General features: G+C 37.6%; 1 protein-coding gene across 2 annotated transcripts in view; it reads right to left on the bottom strand.

The window, feature by feature from the left end:
• FANCD2 (FA complementation group D2) overlaps window positions 1-20410 on the bottom strand; it is a 51354-nt gene extending 30944 nt beyond the window's left edge. For both annotated transcript variants that reach the window (XM_070360283.1, XM_070360282.1), the window contains exons 1-17: window positions 20224-20410; window positions 18743-18833; window positions 16971-17111; window positions 16373-16440; window positions 16103-16206; window positions 15654-15714; window positions 14767-14819; window positions 12201-12279; window positions 11025-11149; window positions 9914-10001; window positions 9272-9376; window positions 8670-8770; window positions 8167-8275; window positions 7939-7974; window positions 4316-4459; window positions 2737-2871; window positions 1036-1167 (exon numbers count right to left, since the gene is read on the bottom strand). In XM_070360283.1, coding sequence (XP_070216384.1) covers window positions 1036-1167; window positions 2737-2871; window positions 4316-4459; window positions 7939-7974; window positions 8167-8275; window positions 8670-8770; window positions 9272-9376; window positions 9914-10001; window positions 11025-11149; window positions 12201-12279; window positions 14767-14819; window positions 15654-15714; window positions 16103-16206; window positions 16373-16440; window positions 16971-17111; window positions 18743-18806 — 1545 coding nt within the window. In that variant the 5' untranslated portion in view covers window positions 18807-18833; window positions 20224-20410. The remainder of the gene's footprint in view (window positions 1-1035; window positions 1168-2736; window positions 2872-4315; window positions 4460-7938; window positions 7975-8166; window positions 8276-8669; window positions 8771-9271; window positions 9377-9913; window positions 10002-11024; window positions 11150-12200; window positions 12280-14766; window positions 14820-15653; window positions 15715-16102; window positions 16207-16372; window positions 16441-16970; window positions 17112-18742; window positions 18834-20223) is intronic.
• Between the last annotated feature and the right edge of the window lie 97 nt (window positions 20411-20507).

Genomic DNA, 20507 nt, shown 5'->3' on the forward strand with positions numbered 1-20507 from the left:
CTGACCTTACTTCTCAGCTTGTATTCCATGAATTATTTATTCTTTCTTTACAGATATGGAAGGACTTATGTCAAACCCCATTAAAACCCTTTACCAACTCCCTCTTGTCTATAAAATAAAGTTGCAACTCTTTGGCTCGGTATTTAAGATCCTTCATAATCTGGTCTTCGCCTCCCACCTTACCCTATCTACCAATCATGCTGATCTTACTTGTCATCTCTCAAGCACACCATGGACATAAGTGCCAGTTTGCTTCTGTTCAAACTATTCTCTGCCTAGATATTGGAGAAGGCAATGGCACCCCACTCCAGTACTCTTGCCTGGAAAATCCCATGGACGGAGGAGCCTGGTAGGCTGCAGTCCATGGGGTCGCTAAGAGTTGGACACGACTGAGCAACTTCACTTTCACTTTTCACTTTCACGCACTGGAGAAGGAAATGGCAACCTACTCCAGTGTTCTTGCCTGGAGAATCCCAGGGACGGGGGAGCCTGGTGGGCTGCCGTCTATGGGGTTGCACAGAGTCAGACACGACTTAGCAGCAGTGGCAGCCTAGATATACTTCCTTTATTCTTTCTTGACAAATCTCTTCTACCTTTCAAGAATCACTCTAATATTATCTCTTGTTTGAAGATTTCTCCAGTTTCCCAGGCCAAATTAATTATTTCTGCACTGGTGTATCTATAGCACTTTATTAGAGAATTTGTCACGTTGTATATATAGTGACGACGTACTTATACATCTTACTTTCTATCATCAAAGGCAACGACTACCGTTTATATCCTCAGCACCCAGAATAGAGCCTGGCGCATCATTAGGTATAAAGAAGTATTTGCTGAATTAATAAATATATAGACAGATGAGTTATTTTTTCTATTATTTTCCCCATCACCCCACCTTCATCCCCTCCACTTCTACAAATTATAATGCTCGGTATCTAGCATAAAAAATAAATTGCTAACAAGTTATCAGGTGTCTCTCAGATATATGTAAGAAAGAAAAATGATTGAATATATGTCAATGGTAGGACTAGATACCTTCACAAAGACAGCATTCAGCCTCATAGCAGATGGGCTTACAACTACCAACTCGAGGAGGACATCCAATGCAGCATCAACTTCGACTTCATTTCCACTGCAGACATGGGTCACTAGGGCACCGATCACTTCCTATGCAGAGAAAAGTCAACACGACTGTGTGAAGCTAAAATACAGTACAGTCATCAAAAAGAGGTTTGTGCCCGAGGCCATTCCAATCTCAACCTGGTTAAAATCCCAACCGACCTCATTCCATCACCTACTTCTATAAACTGGTTTCATCACCATTAGATTCAAGAGGTTTAGAATTATGTCTCTAACTACACTACCATCCAGTCTTGATTTACTCCCCATATTTTACTAGTGAGCACTATCTAAGCCCTCTAGATTTTGTTTCCTGGTATTATCTTTTTTTTTTCTCATAAGTGTCAAATATTACCCATTAAATTGTAGTTGTACTTAATCTATTAAAATTTACTGAAAAGGTGGCACTCAAGAAGCTAAAGGTTTTAAAGGTTTTTTTTAAAGTTAGACTTATTTTTTCAAGTAAACGTGGGTCATGATGGTGTCTCTAAGACATTAAGATGGTTCTCCACAAATATCTTAGATGTCACTCTTCCCTTCCTTTATACTGCTGTTTCACACCAAATTATAGTGCTCGGTATCTAGCATAAATAGATCTCAAATGCAGATCAATCTTAAATGCAGATTTATTTGAGATCTCAAATAAATCTCATAAATAGATTCTCAAATGCAGTAGCTATCTCATGCCAAATGTCTATTACTCTGCTTTAAATGTGTTTTTTTTCCTGCTTTGAATTTTAAAAATTTTATATTATTCATTTTAAAATTCTTTTTTTGGCCACACCATGGGATCTTAGTTTCTTGACCAGGGATCAAACCCACTCCCCTGGCATTAGAAGTGCAAAGTCTTAGCCACTGGACCACCAAAGAAATTTCATTTTTCATTTTTAAAAGTTGCCCTTTCAAATGTGCTTTACTGTTGTTAATAAAGGTATAACATAAATGACCAATACAAAACAAGACACTTTGTTCTAATCACTTTCCACAAGTACAGCCTTCCCTCTCTAGAAGTGTGCTAATAAATGTGGTGTCTGGTATTCATGGAAAGAGGGTTAGGCCCTCAGGCATTTCTCTCTCGTTTGTTTCTCATGACACCTTTTTCAGGATGTCATGATAGTGCTTGTGATAAATACACTTTTAAAGCGGAGTAATAGACATCTGGCATGAGATAGCTACTGCATTTGAGAAACTATTTATGAGATTTATTTGAGATCTCAAATAAATCTGCATTTGAGAACAATTTCAGGATCAATGGCAGTAGATTATTAGCAGGTAAGTTTAAAACTGCCATTCCTGTACTGTGAAAACTACATGATAACCCCAGGGCAAATGTTTGTTTCAAGCAGACTGGAGCAAGACTGAGAGAATTTAAAGATCAAAACATTAAAAAAAAAAAAAAAAAAGATCAAAACATGGAGTTAGATCCTCAAGTCCAATCCCTTCATTTAGAGACTAGGACTAGAACTAAGTTTTCCCAACTCCCAGTTCAGAGTTCTTCCTTCTTCAATGCCTTTCAACCAAAAAGAAACAAATATTGAATCACATGCAAGTCATTTGGGATGGCATTTTTTTCTTTTTCCCTGTTCCCTCCCTCCCAAGATAAATATTTCAACATACCTGCTGGCAGTAAGTGTCAAAAAACATAAATGAATATCTGTATAGAAGACTGCCAAACAAAATTATGCTCTGGTCTAGGGAGTTCAACAAACTCTGAGCCAGCGACAAAATGGATGGACAAATATCCTTAAGAACCTTGAGGAGAGAGGAGTAGAGAAAAATGAAGCTGTGGGAGAGACTTCGTTATCACAGCACCTAGAGCTGCTATTGCTAACCCTTTTAAGATGTCAGAGTTCTCCCTAATTCTTATTTTAAGGAATTTTAACCTTTGTTTTACTCAGAATAATCCTTCATTCTGAGCTTCTCTTAGAATCAGTGAAATTCAATATATGGATAAGAATTGACCTTTAACTTCAAAGAAGTTAAATCACAAGCCTAATAGCTTGTAATCTGCCCAGCTTGGGACAAGAACCCAAACTTCTAAATTCAAATTTCCTCACTTAATCTTATTGCCTTCCTGGGGATACAGTGGGGCTATTCTTCCCTGGTTATGATTTTAAATCAGTCTATAAGGTTCAATCTAATTAAACTGATTTCTTTTAAAGTACATCAAGAGAACTGATTATGTCCTAACAAGAAGGCAGTAGGTGGACATGAATGGAATCAGAATAAATAACCAGTTATTGTTTCTTTAAATGGGTATAATGCTTTACTGAGGAAGATGCAATAAAAAATTATATATGGTTTCTGCCCTCTGCAAAATTATAGACCAAAACACATATCAGAGCACAAATAAGCACAGAAAAGACTGTAAGATAAAATAATACTATCTTTAAATCAATTCCTAAATAATAAAGTCTTAAGACTCAACTACATATTCTCATTAATTCCTAAGCCCCAAACCTCTGGTTCACCCAGTTTTCTAAGAAGGTGTACACTGTTAATATCCTGAATATTCACCTGGAAAATACCATTTCTAGATTATAAAATTCCATATCAAATGGTTTATACTTCAACAAGAATGATCACCTAAGGGTCATACGCTGAATGGCTAAAATAGTAATAATTCAAAAGATATAAAATTATGTCTCTACTAGCATTCCTCTGATAATGTTATACTCAAGGGTTTTTAGAAACTACTTATAACAGGATACAGAAGGCAAGTTTGTCAAAAGTTACAGATCACAGAGAGCTAGACAATTAAAATGATTAATATATAAAATTAAGATTCAAAAGTCTCAATGGACTTGAACAATGGGTTGAAACTAATATGATAATTTCTAAGGGAGATGTGAAGTTCAACATTTTAGGTCAAAATGAAATTATAGAAGACGTGAATTACAATATTTCCTATAAAAGAAGAATACAGGGCTTGAGTCTAGTGTTCAAGGAATTGTTGAACCAGTTTTGTGTTTTTGCTAAAAAGATGAAAACCAATCTTAGTTTGATTTTATTAATATTTATAATGTCACAATCAAGGTGGTAATAATTCCACTATGTTCTGAAATATACTAAGCTCCCTGTAAAACATTATTACCCAGCAAAGGTGGCGGTGTCATGATTTCCACACAGGGTAGGAAAGGTTAAAACAACCTCTGTAACTTTCAGACTAATGCTGCCCGATTTCTCTGACACTTACCAAGTAATGAATATAGAATGTACCCTGTAGCAGATCTTCTTCAAAGCAGCCTGATCGAATCTTATTTCTTAGCACCCTCTCAATGTACTTCTTTGTCTGAGTGTTGGTGCTATAGATGATGAGAAGCATTGCCAGGTCAAAAATCTGTTGTCAGTAAATATGCACCAACAGGAAAACAGTTTACTAAATCAGTACATTTACTACAACAAAACAGCAGCTCTCAACTTTTTCCATTAAGACAAACACTACTCATTTGCTCAACATAATCCCCAGTTTCATAAAACCTAGAAGATTTTTCAGAGAAATGAAGTGTCACAACTATTAACCACTGGTATCCTTTAAGAAAATATTGAAGGGCTTCCCTGGTGGCTTAGTAGTGAAGAATCTGCCCGCCAATGCAAAAGACACAGGTTCAATTCCTGATGAGGGAAGATCTCATATGCCACAGAGCAACTAAACCCATGTGCCACAACTACTTAGCCCGTGCTTTAGGGTCCCAGAGCCATGACTACTGAACCCCAAAAGCCGAAGAGTCCATGCTCTGCAACAAGAGAAACCACTGCAATAAGAAGCTTGAGCAGGGCAACTAGAGAGTAGTCTCCACTCGCTGCAACTAGAGCAAAGCATGTGGAGCAATGAAAAGCCAGTACAGCCAAAAATAAATAAATAAAAAAAATTATTTTTAAAATATTGGAATACAAGTAAAAGTAGTATTATTACAGAAACAACTTTGAATAGCTTCACATTTATTAAAGAAAAAAAATCACTTGCCAAATTCAGTATATATTTTCATTATTATTAGGAAAATTACTTTGTGAAAAGTTAGAGACTGAAAATGTCAATCTGAACATGGTTATATAAATTATAATGGTCATTTTCAACATATTATGTGGCCATTAAAAATGAGATACACTATATTTTTTGACAAGGACATTCACAATATATTGTGAAGCAAAAGAAAAGCAATCTGCAATAATCACAGTAAGATTCCATTTGTATAAAAACAATATACAAGTACAAATATGCATAAATATAAGAGTGAGCATGCTTGTGCTTGCACACATATACAACTTGGATGTGAATGCACTGGGATGACCCAGAGGGATGGTATGGGGAGGGAGGAGGGTTCAGGATGGGGAACACATGTATACCTGTGGCGGATTCATTTCGATATTTGGCAAAACAATACAATATTGTAAAGTTTAAAAATAAAATAAAATTAAAAAAAAAAAAAAATCTGGAAGAACGATAATCCAGAAGAGTGGCACAGAGATTGGAGGTAAACTTTATTTTACAGATATTTAGATACTTGTGATGTTTCTCCCTCCCCAATTAGTTTGTATTACCTATGTTTAATTTAAAAAAAAAAAAGAGGAGAGAGTTTAAAAAGCCAAGCAGGACAAAAAAGAAAAGAACAAACTACTTGGAACTTGCACAACTCAACAGCAAAAATACAATCCAATTAAAAGATGGTCAGAGAATCTGAACAGTCATTCTTCCAAAGACATAGAGCCAGCCAGCCAACATGAAAAGATGTAAAACATCACTAATCATCAGGGAAAGGCAAATCAAAACCACAATGAAGTATCACTTCACATCTGTTAAAATGGCTATAATCAAAAGGACAAAGAATAACAAATGTAAGACAAAAATAATAAAGGAGGGACAGCAAAGGGAACCCTTGTGCACTGTTGGTGGGAATGTAAATTGATACAACCACTATGGAGAACAGTGTGGAGGGGCCTCAAAAAAATAAAAATAGAACTACTATAGATCCAGCAATCCCACTTCTGATTATGCATTCGAAGAAAACAAACACTAATTTGCAAAGATATCTGTACCTCCACGTTCATTAGAGCATTATTTACAATAACTGAGACATGGAAACAATTCAAGAGTCCACTGATGGAATGGATAAAGAAAATGTGACACACACAGAGAGAGACTATTATTCAGCTACAAAAAAGAATGAAATCTTGCTATCTACAACAACATGGATGATCCCTGAGGGTATCATTCTGAAATACATCAGACAGAGAAAGACAAATACTGTATGATCTCAATTATATGTGGAATCTAAAAAATAAAAATGAATTTACAGATAACAGAGAATAAATTGGTGGTTGCCAGAGGTGATGGGAAGGAATTGGTAAAATGAGTAAAAGTACAAATTTCAGTTATAAAATAATTAAGTCACAGGGATGTAACGTACAGCATGGTGAATATAGTTACTGATACTGTATCACACATCTGAAAGCTGCTAAGAGAGTAGATCTTGCAAGTTCTTACCACAAATAAAAAAACTTGTACTAGCAGTGTACGGTGATGGAAATTAACCACTATTGCAGTGATCATTTTGCAAATGACTTATACAAATAACAAATCCTTGCATTGTACGTCTAATATAATATTATCAATTTATCAACTTTATCTCAATTAACATTAACATATATTGTTAGATGCTCTAATTAATAAAAACAAAAAACAACAAATTACTTGGGACATCCTTTCACTGATGGCCCAACTCAGACACCAACATTAGGATAGATTATAGCAGAAAATACAGCTATTAAAAATGAAAATAGACAATGCAGAAGCACATAAAACATTTATGACACAATGTGAAGAGAAAAAAGTCAGAACACAAAATTATATTTATACAATGAATAGAAATCAGTAAAAATAGCTATGCAGGAAGCCAAGGGTTATGCAACAATAGTTGTCTTGGATATTCTGATCACCCTCCTATCCTGCCACCACAAAAAAAATGAGTTTTTCATTATTTTATTCAATATCACAACAGCTTTCAAAATAGTCATCCAACAACTGAATAATTCAACTAACAAAACCCCCCAAAACAAGAGATTTCAACTAAAGAATATCCTTAAACGGAACCAATCAGCACATAAGGAACTCAATCTTCTGGCTTCCTGACTGAAGAAAGCATTTCCAGAGTTAAGACAGACTCAGTATCATGACCCTGATAACAGATGGACTGTTTGATTCACTCATCAGGTAAAAGAAAGTAAAACATGAAATGCTACTATCTTGACAATTCCATGTGAAACTGGAGGAAGGGCAATCAGACAGAGGGACCTAAACACCTGACTCATGACCCAGGTGACTCCAGTGCTCATCTCCTCATGGGAGCTTCTTTGACTGCAGTTCACTGTGACTGTTTGGAATATTACTACTTCCCCTTGTGGATATTTTATTTCATTGTATTGCCAGAATAAAGACCATCTGGCAAGCCATCCTTTCAGATTATCTTCCTATCCCATGGATGGAGGAGCCTGGTGGGCTGCAATCCATGGGGTCGCTAGGAGTCAGACACGACTGAACGACTTCACTTTCACTTTTCACTTTTATGCATTGGAGAAGGAAATGGCAACCCACTCCAGTGTTCTTGCCTGGAGAATCCCAGGGACGGGGGAGCCTGGTGGGCTGCCGTCTATGGGGTCGCACAGAGTCGGACACGACTAAAGTGACTTAGCAGCAGCAGCAGCAGAGCAGCTGCAAAAGGATGACTGGAAGATCCCAGGTCAAACAGCAGGGAGGAAAGCCAGGCAATATCACTAATTTTACATCTATAATATTTAACATTCATAGAAGAGGAACATTACCTTGTGTTCAGCCTCCGAGGGGGTCCTTTCAATTGCCTGGAAAAACAAGGGTCACAAAAATATTACAACACATAAGAACACGTTTGAACCAATCTGCTCATCTGGCAAACCATCATCTATTATTTCTACTTGATTGACTTTCAAGACTTTTATTTCAACTACCTTTACTTATATATCCATGACTGATTGCCAGCCACTTCTTCCTCAATGTTCAAAGATCTCACTCACCTTAATCCAGGCTTCTGAAATGATTTTCTCATATCTAATAGCTGACTTTATTACATCGAAGAGAAGAGTAACACAGTCTTGACTGCTATTTTCTTGATTTCCTGAAAAACTACAAGTAGCAGAGGGAAAGGAAATCCTTCTTACCAGAGAAGGACCTGTAAGATCTAGATTCCTGCTTACTAGGCATGTGCCTTAAAACTATTCACAATTTCATGTGTAAAATAGCTAATAAAAATTTATTGCAGTCTATCAGAGATTGATGTGAATAGCAAAGGGAATACACACACACACACACACACACACTCACACACTCACTCATGTACATATACATACTTATACATATAAATATTATTTGAAAAATAATAGTAATATATTATTATGATATTACTACATAATTTGTAGTTGTAAATATTAAGATCTTCTGTCCTGGCTCCACAATAAATGTCAAAAAACTTTCCTTGCTCATGTGAGAAAAAGGGTGGTAACTGTCCATGAGTTTATACCTTGTTTGTCCTTTATTTCTCAACCTGCTTAGAGAAACCTGGAACTGTGAAGGCAAAATACAGTGCTGCAGATCCAACTTCTCTCGAAGCTCAGAAATTACCTACAGCAAATAAATGTGTTAGCTGTGTGTTCTGATCATTCACAGCAGCTAGGTACAATCTATTTTTCCAACAGAAGAATCATAACATTCTCCTCAAAGACTGAGGAAGAATTATTAAATGAATTATTAAACAATGCAGTTTGAAAGAGACAGTTGATGAAAATAACTAATGCAACTACAGTACGTCATGCTCCTTAAAAGTCCAGAATTCCTTGAGGCATTACACTGAAATAGCAAATATAACCTATAGCGGCTAAAACAGAACAATAAGTCTGACTAGTAGATCCATTCTCTCCCTTGAATACTATCTGGACTAATTAGCATTATCAGTTAGTTTCAGGACAGAGAAGAGGAATCAGAACCTTTTAAACAATTTATCTTGATATATTTTCCTCTAGGTTAGGCTTCTTTTCACTGCTGAGTTTCACAAGAGCACCACAACTATTCTCTGTACTGTCCAGGATCTAATACCCTAGTGTTTGTTAGGAAACAGCAGAGTACCTCAAGTGCATCTGTGGGGGTTACGGAATGAAGAATGAATTTGATGATCACAGGTAAGTCGTCCAAACTGACAGATGACAGCTTACCCATCACTAACTGGCGGACCTAAACACAAAAAACACAAAATCTTACATATTTCCATGTTAATATCACAATCTAGTAATGACTCATTAGGTAAAATTAGAAAAATTATTTCTCTCAGCTTCTCACTTGCACTTTCAGAAGAAAAACACATTTTACTTTTTTCCAAATTACCAGCTCTCAACTGTTAATGCTACGGCTTCTTCAAAAACAGAGAGGCGATTAATATGAAAGTTATTATCTTACATTTTGGAGTCTGAATTTTCCACTGGTTACAGAAAGCCATAAAAATTTGTTATTCCTATGTGAACAGTTTGTAAATATGCAGGCAACACAGACAACTTCCACTAAAATTTACGGCTTAAAAACAAACAGTTCATCTATCACAGCGTAGCACATAAAATTCACCAAAAAAAAAAAAAAAAAGAATAGGTGTCTTTCAGCACTGTTTCAAAATGAAATTTTCATTATATACAATTGGTCCAGGGCAATGAATGACTGATATCGGTTCTGGGAGGTGAGAAGACTAGTTCTGTTTCTGGAGAGCAAAGTCCTCCATACCTTAGTCAGGAGCTTTGACTCAAGTTGGAGGCTAGAAAGGACATCCAGGATCGGGACGGTGAGCAGAGTATTCTCTGTTAGAAGGTCGCTGGGAACAGTGGAAAAGAAATTATCCAACTTTTAACAGAATTGAGCAAGTAATGACTTGGGAAAATCATCCAAGGATGGGAAGAAAGGATATACTTAGCTCCCATTAAATTCTATTTGTAGTATGTTTCATTAAAATTCTCTTGAGTAAAAAAAATACATGCACATTTTGAAAAATTCAAACAACAAGAAACCCTATCTCATCATACCCTCTACTCAGAGGAAACCACTGTTGAGATTTGGTCCATATCCTTCCTCAGAAAAGGAAAAAGAAAAGCCACAATTACAATGAAGTGGGATAAATATGATACCTATATGTGCAGGGTGCTACAGTAGCATAGAGTAGAGAAGGACAGCAATGGATTCTAAGAGAAAGTTATACAAAAGGACAGGCAGGCAAAGGGAGGGGTATAGGGCTATACACAGAAGGAGCAGTCTGCCCAAAAGTACAAAGGCAAGAAATCTCTAGACCTTTTCGGAGATAGTTTTACAGATAACTACAGAAAAGGAGGTATTACAAATTGAAGTTTTTAATTACTTCTAGGATAAATACACAGTTGCATTACCCCTTCTTCGTTACTGCTCTATCAATTAGAATTTTTCACATAAATGTCAGAAAGCAATGGATCTGACACAACAATGTGCATTAGAATTAATCATTTAGGGACCACAGAACGTTGATGTTTAATAGGTTCCACAAACCATCTGGATGTGCAGTCATGATTGAGGACACCCGTGGGTACAGGAAATGCTAACAAAACAAAAAAAATGCTACTAAAGGAAAGTTTACGTCTCCATAGATCAAATTTATATACCTAATCCTAAGCCAGACTTCATATTCACAACAGATACATACACCTACTTAAATATATATTATTAGAAAAACAAGCCACATTCAATATCCCAGTAAGACAAGTATCATTCTCTTTTATACAGAAACACAGTATTATTACTCTTTTTATACTGCGGCAATAGGCTCCCAGAGTGAAGGCTTGCTCAAGCTGGCAACAAGGTGCTTACCCACCTGAGCTCTTTCCCCACATCAGCATGCTGGGAATCCCCTAGGATCTCAGGTAGGCTGATGACAAAGTCATGTTGTAGGCACAGCGGAGCAACACTGATCAGCTGCATGATCTTGGTGGTAAGATCCTGCAGTGGAGGACACTATTATAAGAACTGTAACACAGTATCCAGAATAGAGAAAGACTTTCTACTCCCAAAATATAGAGCTGGAATTATTTTGTGTACAATATGACAACTACACATACATCCAAGCTCAAAATCTAAAATCAGAAGTAAATCACCTAGAGATTTTTCATAAATGAGATGGTATCTATATTAAAAAAAAAAAGTAGGCCGGATGGCATATTATCTAATATCTTTATTTCACTTAATATTTACATCTCTATTTCCTTTTTTAAAAGGTAGGGATCTGTTGCTCAAGGATACACAATTAAGAAGTGCCAGACCCAAAATTCCAGCCCAGATGAGACTCCAAAACTTATGTTCTTTCAAATAAAGATTTAGCCTTTGAATGTGACAAAACTTAGTAGAATGATTTTAAGAACTCTAAAGAATAAGCAAAAGGCTCAAAACAGATTCATCTTTACCAAGGTACTTAATAACAAAACTCCCAAAGAAATTTTCCTCAATATATAATTAAATCAACACATCTGCAGTGAAGTAGGATGGTTTCAGACCTCACTTTTTTTGAGAAATAAAACATAATAATCTCTGTATTTTGAGAAATTCGTGAATTCCTTACAAATAATTAATTTAATAAATCACATCCAGTCATCACAGTTATGGGCTTCCCTAGTGGCTAAGCTGGTAAAGAACCTGCCTGCAATGCAGGAGACCTGGGTTCGATCCCTCGGTTGGGAAGATGCCTTGGAGAAAGTAAAGGCTACCCACTCTAGTATTCTGGCCTGGAGAATTCCATGGACTATCCATGGGGTTGCAAAGAGTCGGACAAGACTCTTCACTTCCATCACAGTGAGATATACTTCTGTTTTTTGAAGACATTTAAAGGATGAAATAACCATGACTTTCAAACTACGAAAGCTAAAAAAGCTAATGGATAGAAGAATATGAATTTCCTGTCTAGAAAGGCAAAAAACCCTGCAAATTCCAAAGGTTTGGTGTTAAGTGCAGAAAACACTCTCTAAAGACAAGAGACCAAAAAAGTACCCAAGCCTACCTTACTATCCACAACTTGGTCCAGCCACTTTAGCTGATTGATGATGAGTCGAGGCATGCTGATTCCATCACTGTTCACTCTGAAATGTTAGAGTGGATGAAAAATCAGGAACATAGCCTGTCTGACCTACACAGCAGCAAACATTAATACTGCATATAACATCTCAGTCATTCAATTAACATTGGCTTAAAGTTCAACATTCAGAAAATGAAGATCATGGCATCTGGTCATATCACTTCATGGGAAATAGATGGGGAAACAGTGCCAGACTTTATTTTTGGGGGCTCCAAAATCACTGCAGATGGTGACTGCAGCCATGAAATTAAAAGACGCTTACTCCTTGGAAGGAAAGTTATGACCAAACTAGATAGCATATTAAAAAGCAGAGACATTACTTTGCCAAAAAGGTCCATCCAGTGAAGGCTATGGTTTTTGCAGTGGTCATGTATGGATATGAGAGTTGGACTGTTAAGAAAGCTGAGCACCGAAGAATTGATGCTTTTGAACTGTGGTGCTGGGGAAGACTCTTCAGAGTCCCTTGGACTGCAAGGAGATCCAACCAGTCCATTCTGAAGGAGATTAGCCCTGGGATTTCTTTGGAAGGAATGATGCTAAAGCTGGAACTCCAGCACTGTGACCACCTCATGCGAAGAGTTGACTCACTGGAAAAGACTGATGCTGGGAGGGATTGGGGGCAGGAGAAGAAGTGGATGACAGAGGATGAGATGGCTGGATGGCATCACCGACTCGATGAACATGAGTTTGAGTGAACTCTGGGAGTTGGTGATGGACAGGGAGGCCTGGCGTGCTGCAATTCATGGGATCGCAAAGAGTAGGACACGACTGAGTGACTGAACTGAAATGAAACATTAACCACGGGTTGCACGCTGTGCTAGACACACAGATGATACCAAAAAAACATAGGACATATGCATATATGTTGAGAAAGATGTCTGGAAGAAGATGCACTGAACTGTTAATGACTATATCTGGGGAGGGTTGAGAGGGGAAGAAAGGTCTGGAGAGTATCTGTTAAAATACATGAACAATTTTTAAAATAAAGATTATTAATAAATTGGGTAAGAGAAATTATTTTTAAAAAGTAAAAACTAATTACCTAGATGTGATAAGTACTGAAACAGCAGAATATTTTTTACTGGTATAGAAACCTAGGTCAGATGAGATTATGTCTGTGAAAGTATTAAAAACCATCCATATATGGATGAAAAAAAGTTGACTCAGTACTATTTCCCGTAAGATGACAGTCTTTGCCTTCTTCCCAGCCTCCTATGTCTAAGTTTCGGATTACCTCCAGCTCCTCTTCTTGACAACACTTTCAATTTTTGTTTATAATAGTCAAGTTTAACTACTAAAAAAGACTAGCCAGGACACAAATCATCTAGTGCAATCCATTTAGGCAAAGCATGAATTTTTAAAGATAAACCTTCAAGTTTACTATTATTACATATAAGACACTGAAAAGGCACATTTTAAAAAGGAGAAAATTAAAATGACCCAAATCCTCTCATCCAGAGATGTCCATCACTGACATACATATGTCTATGTAAATGTATATGTATGAATTTTTGTTAACAAAATATTGAGTGAATTGTAAATATGACTTGCAACCTGAATTTTTTTAATTAAATGGTATTATATAACCCTTTTTACAATTTTTAATATCCACATGATATCCCTATACTAATTTACTTAACCAATCCCTTATACTTAAAAATGTTTACAATTTTTATTTTAAACAGCAATAATATTCATTACTGTTTTCATTCAGAGCTATTACCTTAGGATAAATTAGGATGTACAGCTGAACATAAAGCAAAATCTAAGGTTATGATACACACAACCTCCTGATCTTCAGAGTGATTACAATGCTTTATATATGTTTACCAGTGATGTATGAACTGGCTTGTTAATTACACTCAACAAGGGAGATCCTTTGAGAGTAAAAAATATTATTTGAAATTGTCATCTTTGATTATTAATGAACTTGTGCATTAAAAAAACATTTAATGCTCTTATATTTCTTCTCTGTGAATTATCTATTCATGATCTTTATCTACTTTTCTATTAGGCTGCTCTTTTTTCCTAACTTTTTTTTTTTTAATAAAACAAACAAACAAACTGTGTTTGTTTTTCTTTTTTGGCCATGTCATATGGCTTGCAGGATATTAGTCCCCACACAGGGATAAAACCTGGGCCCCTGATAGTGAAAGCCTGGAATCTCAACCATTAAAGTACATTTCTAAAAAATGGCAGCACACGTACAGTATAAAACTGAAAAGGTAAAGAACAGCATTCAGACAATATCTGACTCCAGCCAACTGGCTCCCCTCCTTGGAAACAATCACTACCACCAGTTTATCGTGCATTCTTCTAGGAATACATAAGACACGCTACTAAAATTTCAAAAGAGTCACCACAGTTAAACTTGAGTAGTTACTTAAAAATCTGGAGTCATGATAAATATGATCTTCAGAGGTACCAATGATGTTTCAGAGCAATCTTTTCAGAGAAACATAAGTACACCAGGATGTATAACTTCACTTACTTTTCAAAAAGAAATTCTGGCAACTTTTCAAATAAGACTTTGATAATGGCAGGCTAAAAAAGAAGACATAGGGAGTTAGGAGATGGTCTCGAAATGTACAAAAGAAATGTACAACCAGCGGTAATTCTCTCCATCAAGATTCTTGGAGGCAAAAACCTGCTATAATTGAAATGCTCATTTTTAAGAATGTCCACATGAATGCTGCCTATATTTTGAACAGAACCTGCTGGAATACAAAAATCTGTCAATAACCCACCCTCTGAAAAATTGCAAAATGACTATCAAGGCAACACTAAAATAATCAGATAATCAATAGTATGATTAATTATAATGAGAACTGTTAACCCATGACATGCAAATTTTAACAGATTATCAAATAGTTTGCAAGAAAGATTTCTCTTCAGGGGAACAAGAGAGTTCCTATAGATTTAAGTAAACTAAGTGATATTCAAGATTTCCAATGAAAAGGAAAAGAGAATGCTAAGATTAACAGTGGGACAGACTGTCTACTAAATAGAGAGGCAGAGAGAAGGAAAATGGCAAAATCTAGTTAATAAGCAAATACAAAGCTAAATGGGAGATGATGCAGATGTGAATATAGCAGAGACATACATGGTATACAGACCACATAGCATGAAGCTTTACAAAACAGGAAGCAGAGGCTGACTGGACAAACGAGACTTCAGGTTATAATAGGCAAATCAGCTCAGTCCAAACCACAGATATTGCTCTCCAGATTCATCTCAGCAACAGGGCTGTGGGAAACTGCTACAAACTCAAATGCTTCTATTACCCCTGCTCTACCCCGTGCTCCAGCCATTTATACTTGGGCATACACCACAAATCACATCCATGAGATGTTCACACAAAAAGTGGCACAGCCTCACCTGTAATATGTCAATCCCCAGAAGCAATTTAATGAGGCTCTTACAGTAAGATGTGCCCGTGCTGTTAAAAAAAAAGAGAGAAATTTGTTTTCTGTTTTGTGTTACGGTTTTTATTATCCTTTGTCCATAAAATTGGTTAAATACGTAATTTTTTAGGAGAAACTATCCTGTTGGAGAAGAAGTACAGCACATGAGAAGACAGTTCTTAAGTCACAGAGAGGTAAAGAGTTGAAATTTTCACCAACAGAGGTGAGATACATTTTAAAAAACATTCTGGATTCTTAGTATCCTGAACTTAATAATTTAAAGGTTAGGCTAAAACTCTGAGAAAAAGAGAGCTATAAATCAAAACCAAATTCAAAAAAAACCTGCATTCTATCCAACCTCCCCACACCCCCCAATCCAACCGGTGTAAAATTTCAGCAAGACTCGACGACTCATCTCCACACCTGGTTTCCTCATCCTGCACACGTTCACAAGACAAAAGGCAGTTCCTGAAACTGTCCTGGTCCTCAATGTAAGACTCCAGGCCACTAACGAACTCTTCTATTATCTTGGTAACATTCAAAGAAAACAAGAGTAAAAATTTTAGTTTAACATTTGCTGTGGGTTAAATAAAATCATTCTAGCACATTCAACTTTATGCCAGTGACTTTAAATTCCCAACTGAAGAGTACTGCTGGCAAAAAAAAAAAAAGCACTAGGGAGAAAATACATACTGTGGGATAAGAAGGATGTTTCCTCAGAGTCTGAAAGAGTTTCTTTTGGAAAACGATTTGATCCACAGCTATAAGAAAAGAAGACGAGTTGGTCCCCAGTGTCTTGAACACTCCTGACTATTGTCTCCCTTTCCTAAGACCTAGGTTCCTGTCTGATGAAACCAATAAAGGTATTCCCAACCTAATAAACTCACAGCAGAACAGAATTAGCATTAGTAAAGGATAGCTACTAAGTATTTTAAAAAGATGCCATACCCTTAACTGAATGGGATAATCTATGCTCCTAAAGTAGGGCCTTATATGGCTTTATTTATAAATTTTCCTCTGAAATTAATTCTGACCCAGATTAATACTCTCTGGGTATTTATTTTTTCACAAGAAAACAAAGTAATACTATATATAACATTCTTAAAAAAAAAAAAAAAAATTAGACATACTTTACTTAACATTCATTAACTAAAATGTAATTTCAGTTTCATCCTTGTCTCCAGACAGATGGTGCTCCCATTTCTAATCTTCACTCCCTCTCTAGAAAATCCATTATTCAGTTCTGAGCCCTTTCACTATACCCAGATAAAAGATTTTCATTAAACATTACCTAGTTGGTTCTGACTCTCTCCGGTTTTAAGAGTAATTCCTGATGCCTTAAGAAACTTTACAAAGACATTGTCATTTTCTTCAACTTCATTGTGAACATGAGATTTCTTTGTCTTTTTGGAAAGTGGTTGCTTCCTGGCTTCTGAAAATTGAAAAAAATTTCAAGAATTCGACAAAGAGTAGAGCAAAGCTTAAAATGTAAACCCTAGAACAATACCTAGGATAGTTGATGGGTTCCTGAGAGACTATACTGGAACTGATGCTGCAGTGAAATTTTATCTCTAACAAGGGTCAGCAATAATGGCTTGCAGACAAACAAAACAATTAACAAACAGAATTATTTTCACCTATTATGTTTTCTTTTGAAGAATTCAAAATATGCCACCTCTAACAAGAATAACCATAGAAATGGTTTCCACCCAAATTCTAAAGCAGCCAGGGTCTCTCATGTACTCTACAAACCACTGCATTAGAATCACTGAGAAGCTTATTGGAAGCATATTCTTAGGTCACATCCCAGACGTACAAAATCAAAATTTCAAGGCTAGAGCCTGGGAATCTAAATTTTTAATAATTCATATTGTGCAGGTAATAATCCTTACTCCCACCGAAGCTTGAGAACCAATGAGAAGGATGCAGAAGTGGAAGAATGTGACAGATTCGCCTACGTCTTATCTTTGAGTACAAAGTCCAGACTGATTTCACCCCAAGGCTTTCAATCCATGAGAAGTAATTAAAAAAAATAAGCAAACATAAACAAAAAGGTACCTGAGGTTCAGTACGATTATCTACTCTTCTCCCTTAATGAAGCAATGTTAGAATTGCCTTAATAGAGTAGATGAATATAATAAACAAAAGACTGTCAACCACTTCTCATAGGAATACTCAGGGCTTCTGTCAGTTGCATTCTCATTATAGACAGAGTCTGTCCTCTTTCTTTGCCTCTGGCGTGTTTGCTTTGATATGATGCTATTCCTTTCTGTATCACCATCACAGCATTTATTGAGATCATAAATTTTTTTAAGGGAGGAAAGATGACCATAAGATTTTTAAAGGGTTAGGGGCTTCCCTGGTGGCTCAGATGGTAAAGAAGCTGCCTGCAACACAGGAGACCCAGGTTTAATCCCTGGGTCAGGAAGATCCCCTGGAGAACGGAATGGCTACACACTCCAGTATTCTTGCCTGGAGAACTCCATAGACAGAGGAGCCTGGTGGGCTACAGTCCATGAGGGTCCCGATGAATCGGACACAACTGAGTGACTAACACAACAACTGTTTGGGGCTTTCCTGGTGGCTCAGTTGGTACAGAATCCGCCTGCAATGCGGGAGACCTGGGTTCAATCCTTGAGTTGGGAAGACCCCCTGGAGGGCATAACAACTCATTCCAGTATTCTTGCCTGGAGAATCCCCAAGGACAGAGGAGCCTGGTGGGTTGCAGTCCATGGGGCTGCAAACAGTTGGACACGACTGACGACTAAGCACGGACTATGTAGTTATCTTTGTGTCCCAGCACCTGAAGGACGTACGATAGATTAAGTTCTTACGTCTGTAGATTCCACTTATGTGGAGACTGAAGCTCACAGACTATAGGCGTGCCCAAAGTCATACATGCAATTAGAGGTAGAAATTCCAAATCTCTTGACACTGGACTGTGTGTGTCCTATCTATTAAGACTTGATGACTCCCAACACTTGAAAGGAGGAACTTTATATCCCTTTTAGTGCCTCACACATTTGCTACAAAAAATAAAGCAACAAATGATTAGACACTTACCAGAGGCATCTTCTGTCAGGCTCTCTTTATTCTCTGACACTGATAGTTTTCTTTTGGAAATCATTCTGACCAGTCTTCTTCAGTTAAATTACTTTGCAGAACAAATCAGAGAACATAAGTTACTCTGTAGAAGCTAGATAAATTCTGAGAAGTTAAAAATATTAGCTCAAAGAAAACAATTAATGCTCTATCCAAAACCAAAGACTTCACAAAATGCTATCTAAAGCCAGATCTTGAGAAAATTTCAACTCCTCTTTCTGGTCAATACTTGCTTACTTTCACGACTTGTTTACCTAGTTGCCTCTTTAGCCAGATCACTTTTCTCTTGCTGAAGAATAAAACCCATAGTTCTCTGACATTGAAGATCCTTCACCATTTAGCCCCAATCTACTATTCCTTTAACTCATTAATCCAAAACTCCAGTGTTGAGGACTGGGCTAGGTGTTGGGGTTACATTTGTGAACCAAAAATGATTCCTGCTCCAACTGAAATGCTGTTATCTGCCTGGAAATTACTCCATCTCCTTAAAGTCTCAATCAAATGTCTTCTTCCTTGAAAACTGGACTCCTATCCCCAAAGGAGATTACTCCTCCAGCTTTCCTGCTCCAGAGTATATGTAAGAAACCTTAGAACACACTAGACTGAGGGGCTCCTTGAGAGCAGGAATCCAGTGTTGTTTATCTCAGGTATCCCTAGGGCCCAGCATGGTACCTAGCATTAAAGAAAAAAATTTCTGAGAATATTCGCTAAATGAGAATAGCTGGCAGGAAGGTAAATATTAATATCTAACAAAAACTACTAAGTCTTTTATATCTAATACTTCCTTAATTTCTCACAAAACTTTTTGAGGTAGGTACCATTACTCTAAAGACACCTGAGTTCAATCCCTGGATCGGGAAGATCCCCTGCAGTAGGAAATGGCAATCCACTCCAGTATTTCTGCCTGGAAAATTCCATGAACAGAGGAGCCCGGCGGCCCACAGTCTACGCAGTTGCAGACTGGGGCATGACTGACGCACTGAGTGTACGGGCGCACAAGAGCGCCTACACACACGCACACGCACACGCACCCACCCACCCACCCCCCATTATTCTCAGATTCAGTGGCAGAGCTGAGATTCCAATTTAGCAATCCGGCTCCAGGATGTACCTGCTTCTTAACTACTACCCATAATAGTGGCTTCCAACAATACTTACCATTTACTACTTACCAAGCGTCATGCTAAGCATTTTTTTTATATACTTTGCCTCGTTTACATTTATAAGCATTCTCAACCATTCTACAGAAGGAAAAACTAAGGCAAGTCATGGCCTCTGGACTTCAGGGAACACGCCCTTAACACCTGCTAACCAGTCCAGCAGCCTCAAACCCGGGGAAACCCGGAGGGCTGTGTGGACTAGGTCCTCCGGGGAGGGGCGGGGGGCGGGGATGGGGGTCAAGTCTCTCCTCATTTCGTCTTTTTAACGACGCAGGAAGGTACCTGGAGGTATTATCCCGCGACTAGATAGCTGAAGAAGCTGAGGTTGAGGGCACGGAGGCTCAGAGGGAAAGGCCAGGCTCTGTTGGGACCGAGAAACCAGGCCGTAAGTTCACGAGGCCTCGAGAGACGACGACCGCTGCTCCAGTCACCGGCGGAGAAGGCGTCGCCGGCCCGCCTCTTCGACTTTCCCGCCGGTAGGACGCCACACGGACGCCACACTGACGCCACTGCAGCGCGCCCTCGCCATGACGTAAAACGTCCGCGCCGGAAGTGGGCGGCCCGGC

This window comes from Bos mutus, chromosome 22, assembly GCF_027580195.1.
Source record: "Bos mutus isolate GX-2022 chromosome 22, NWIPB_WYAK_1.1, whole genome shotgun sequence".
NCBI lineage: Eukaryota > Metazoa > Chordata > Mammalia > Artiodactyla > Bovidae > Bos > Bos mutus.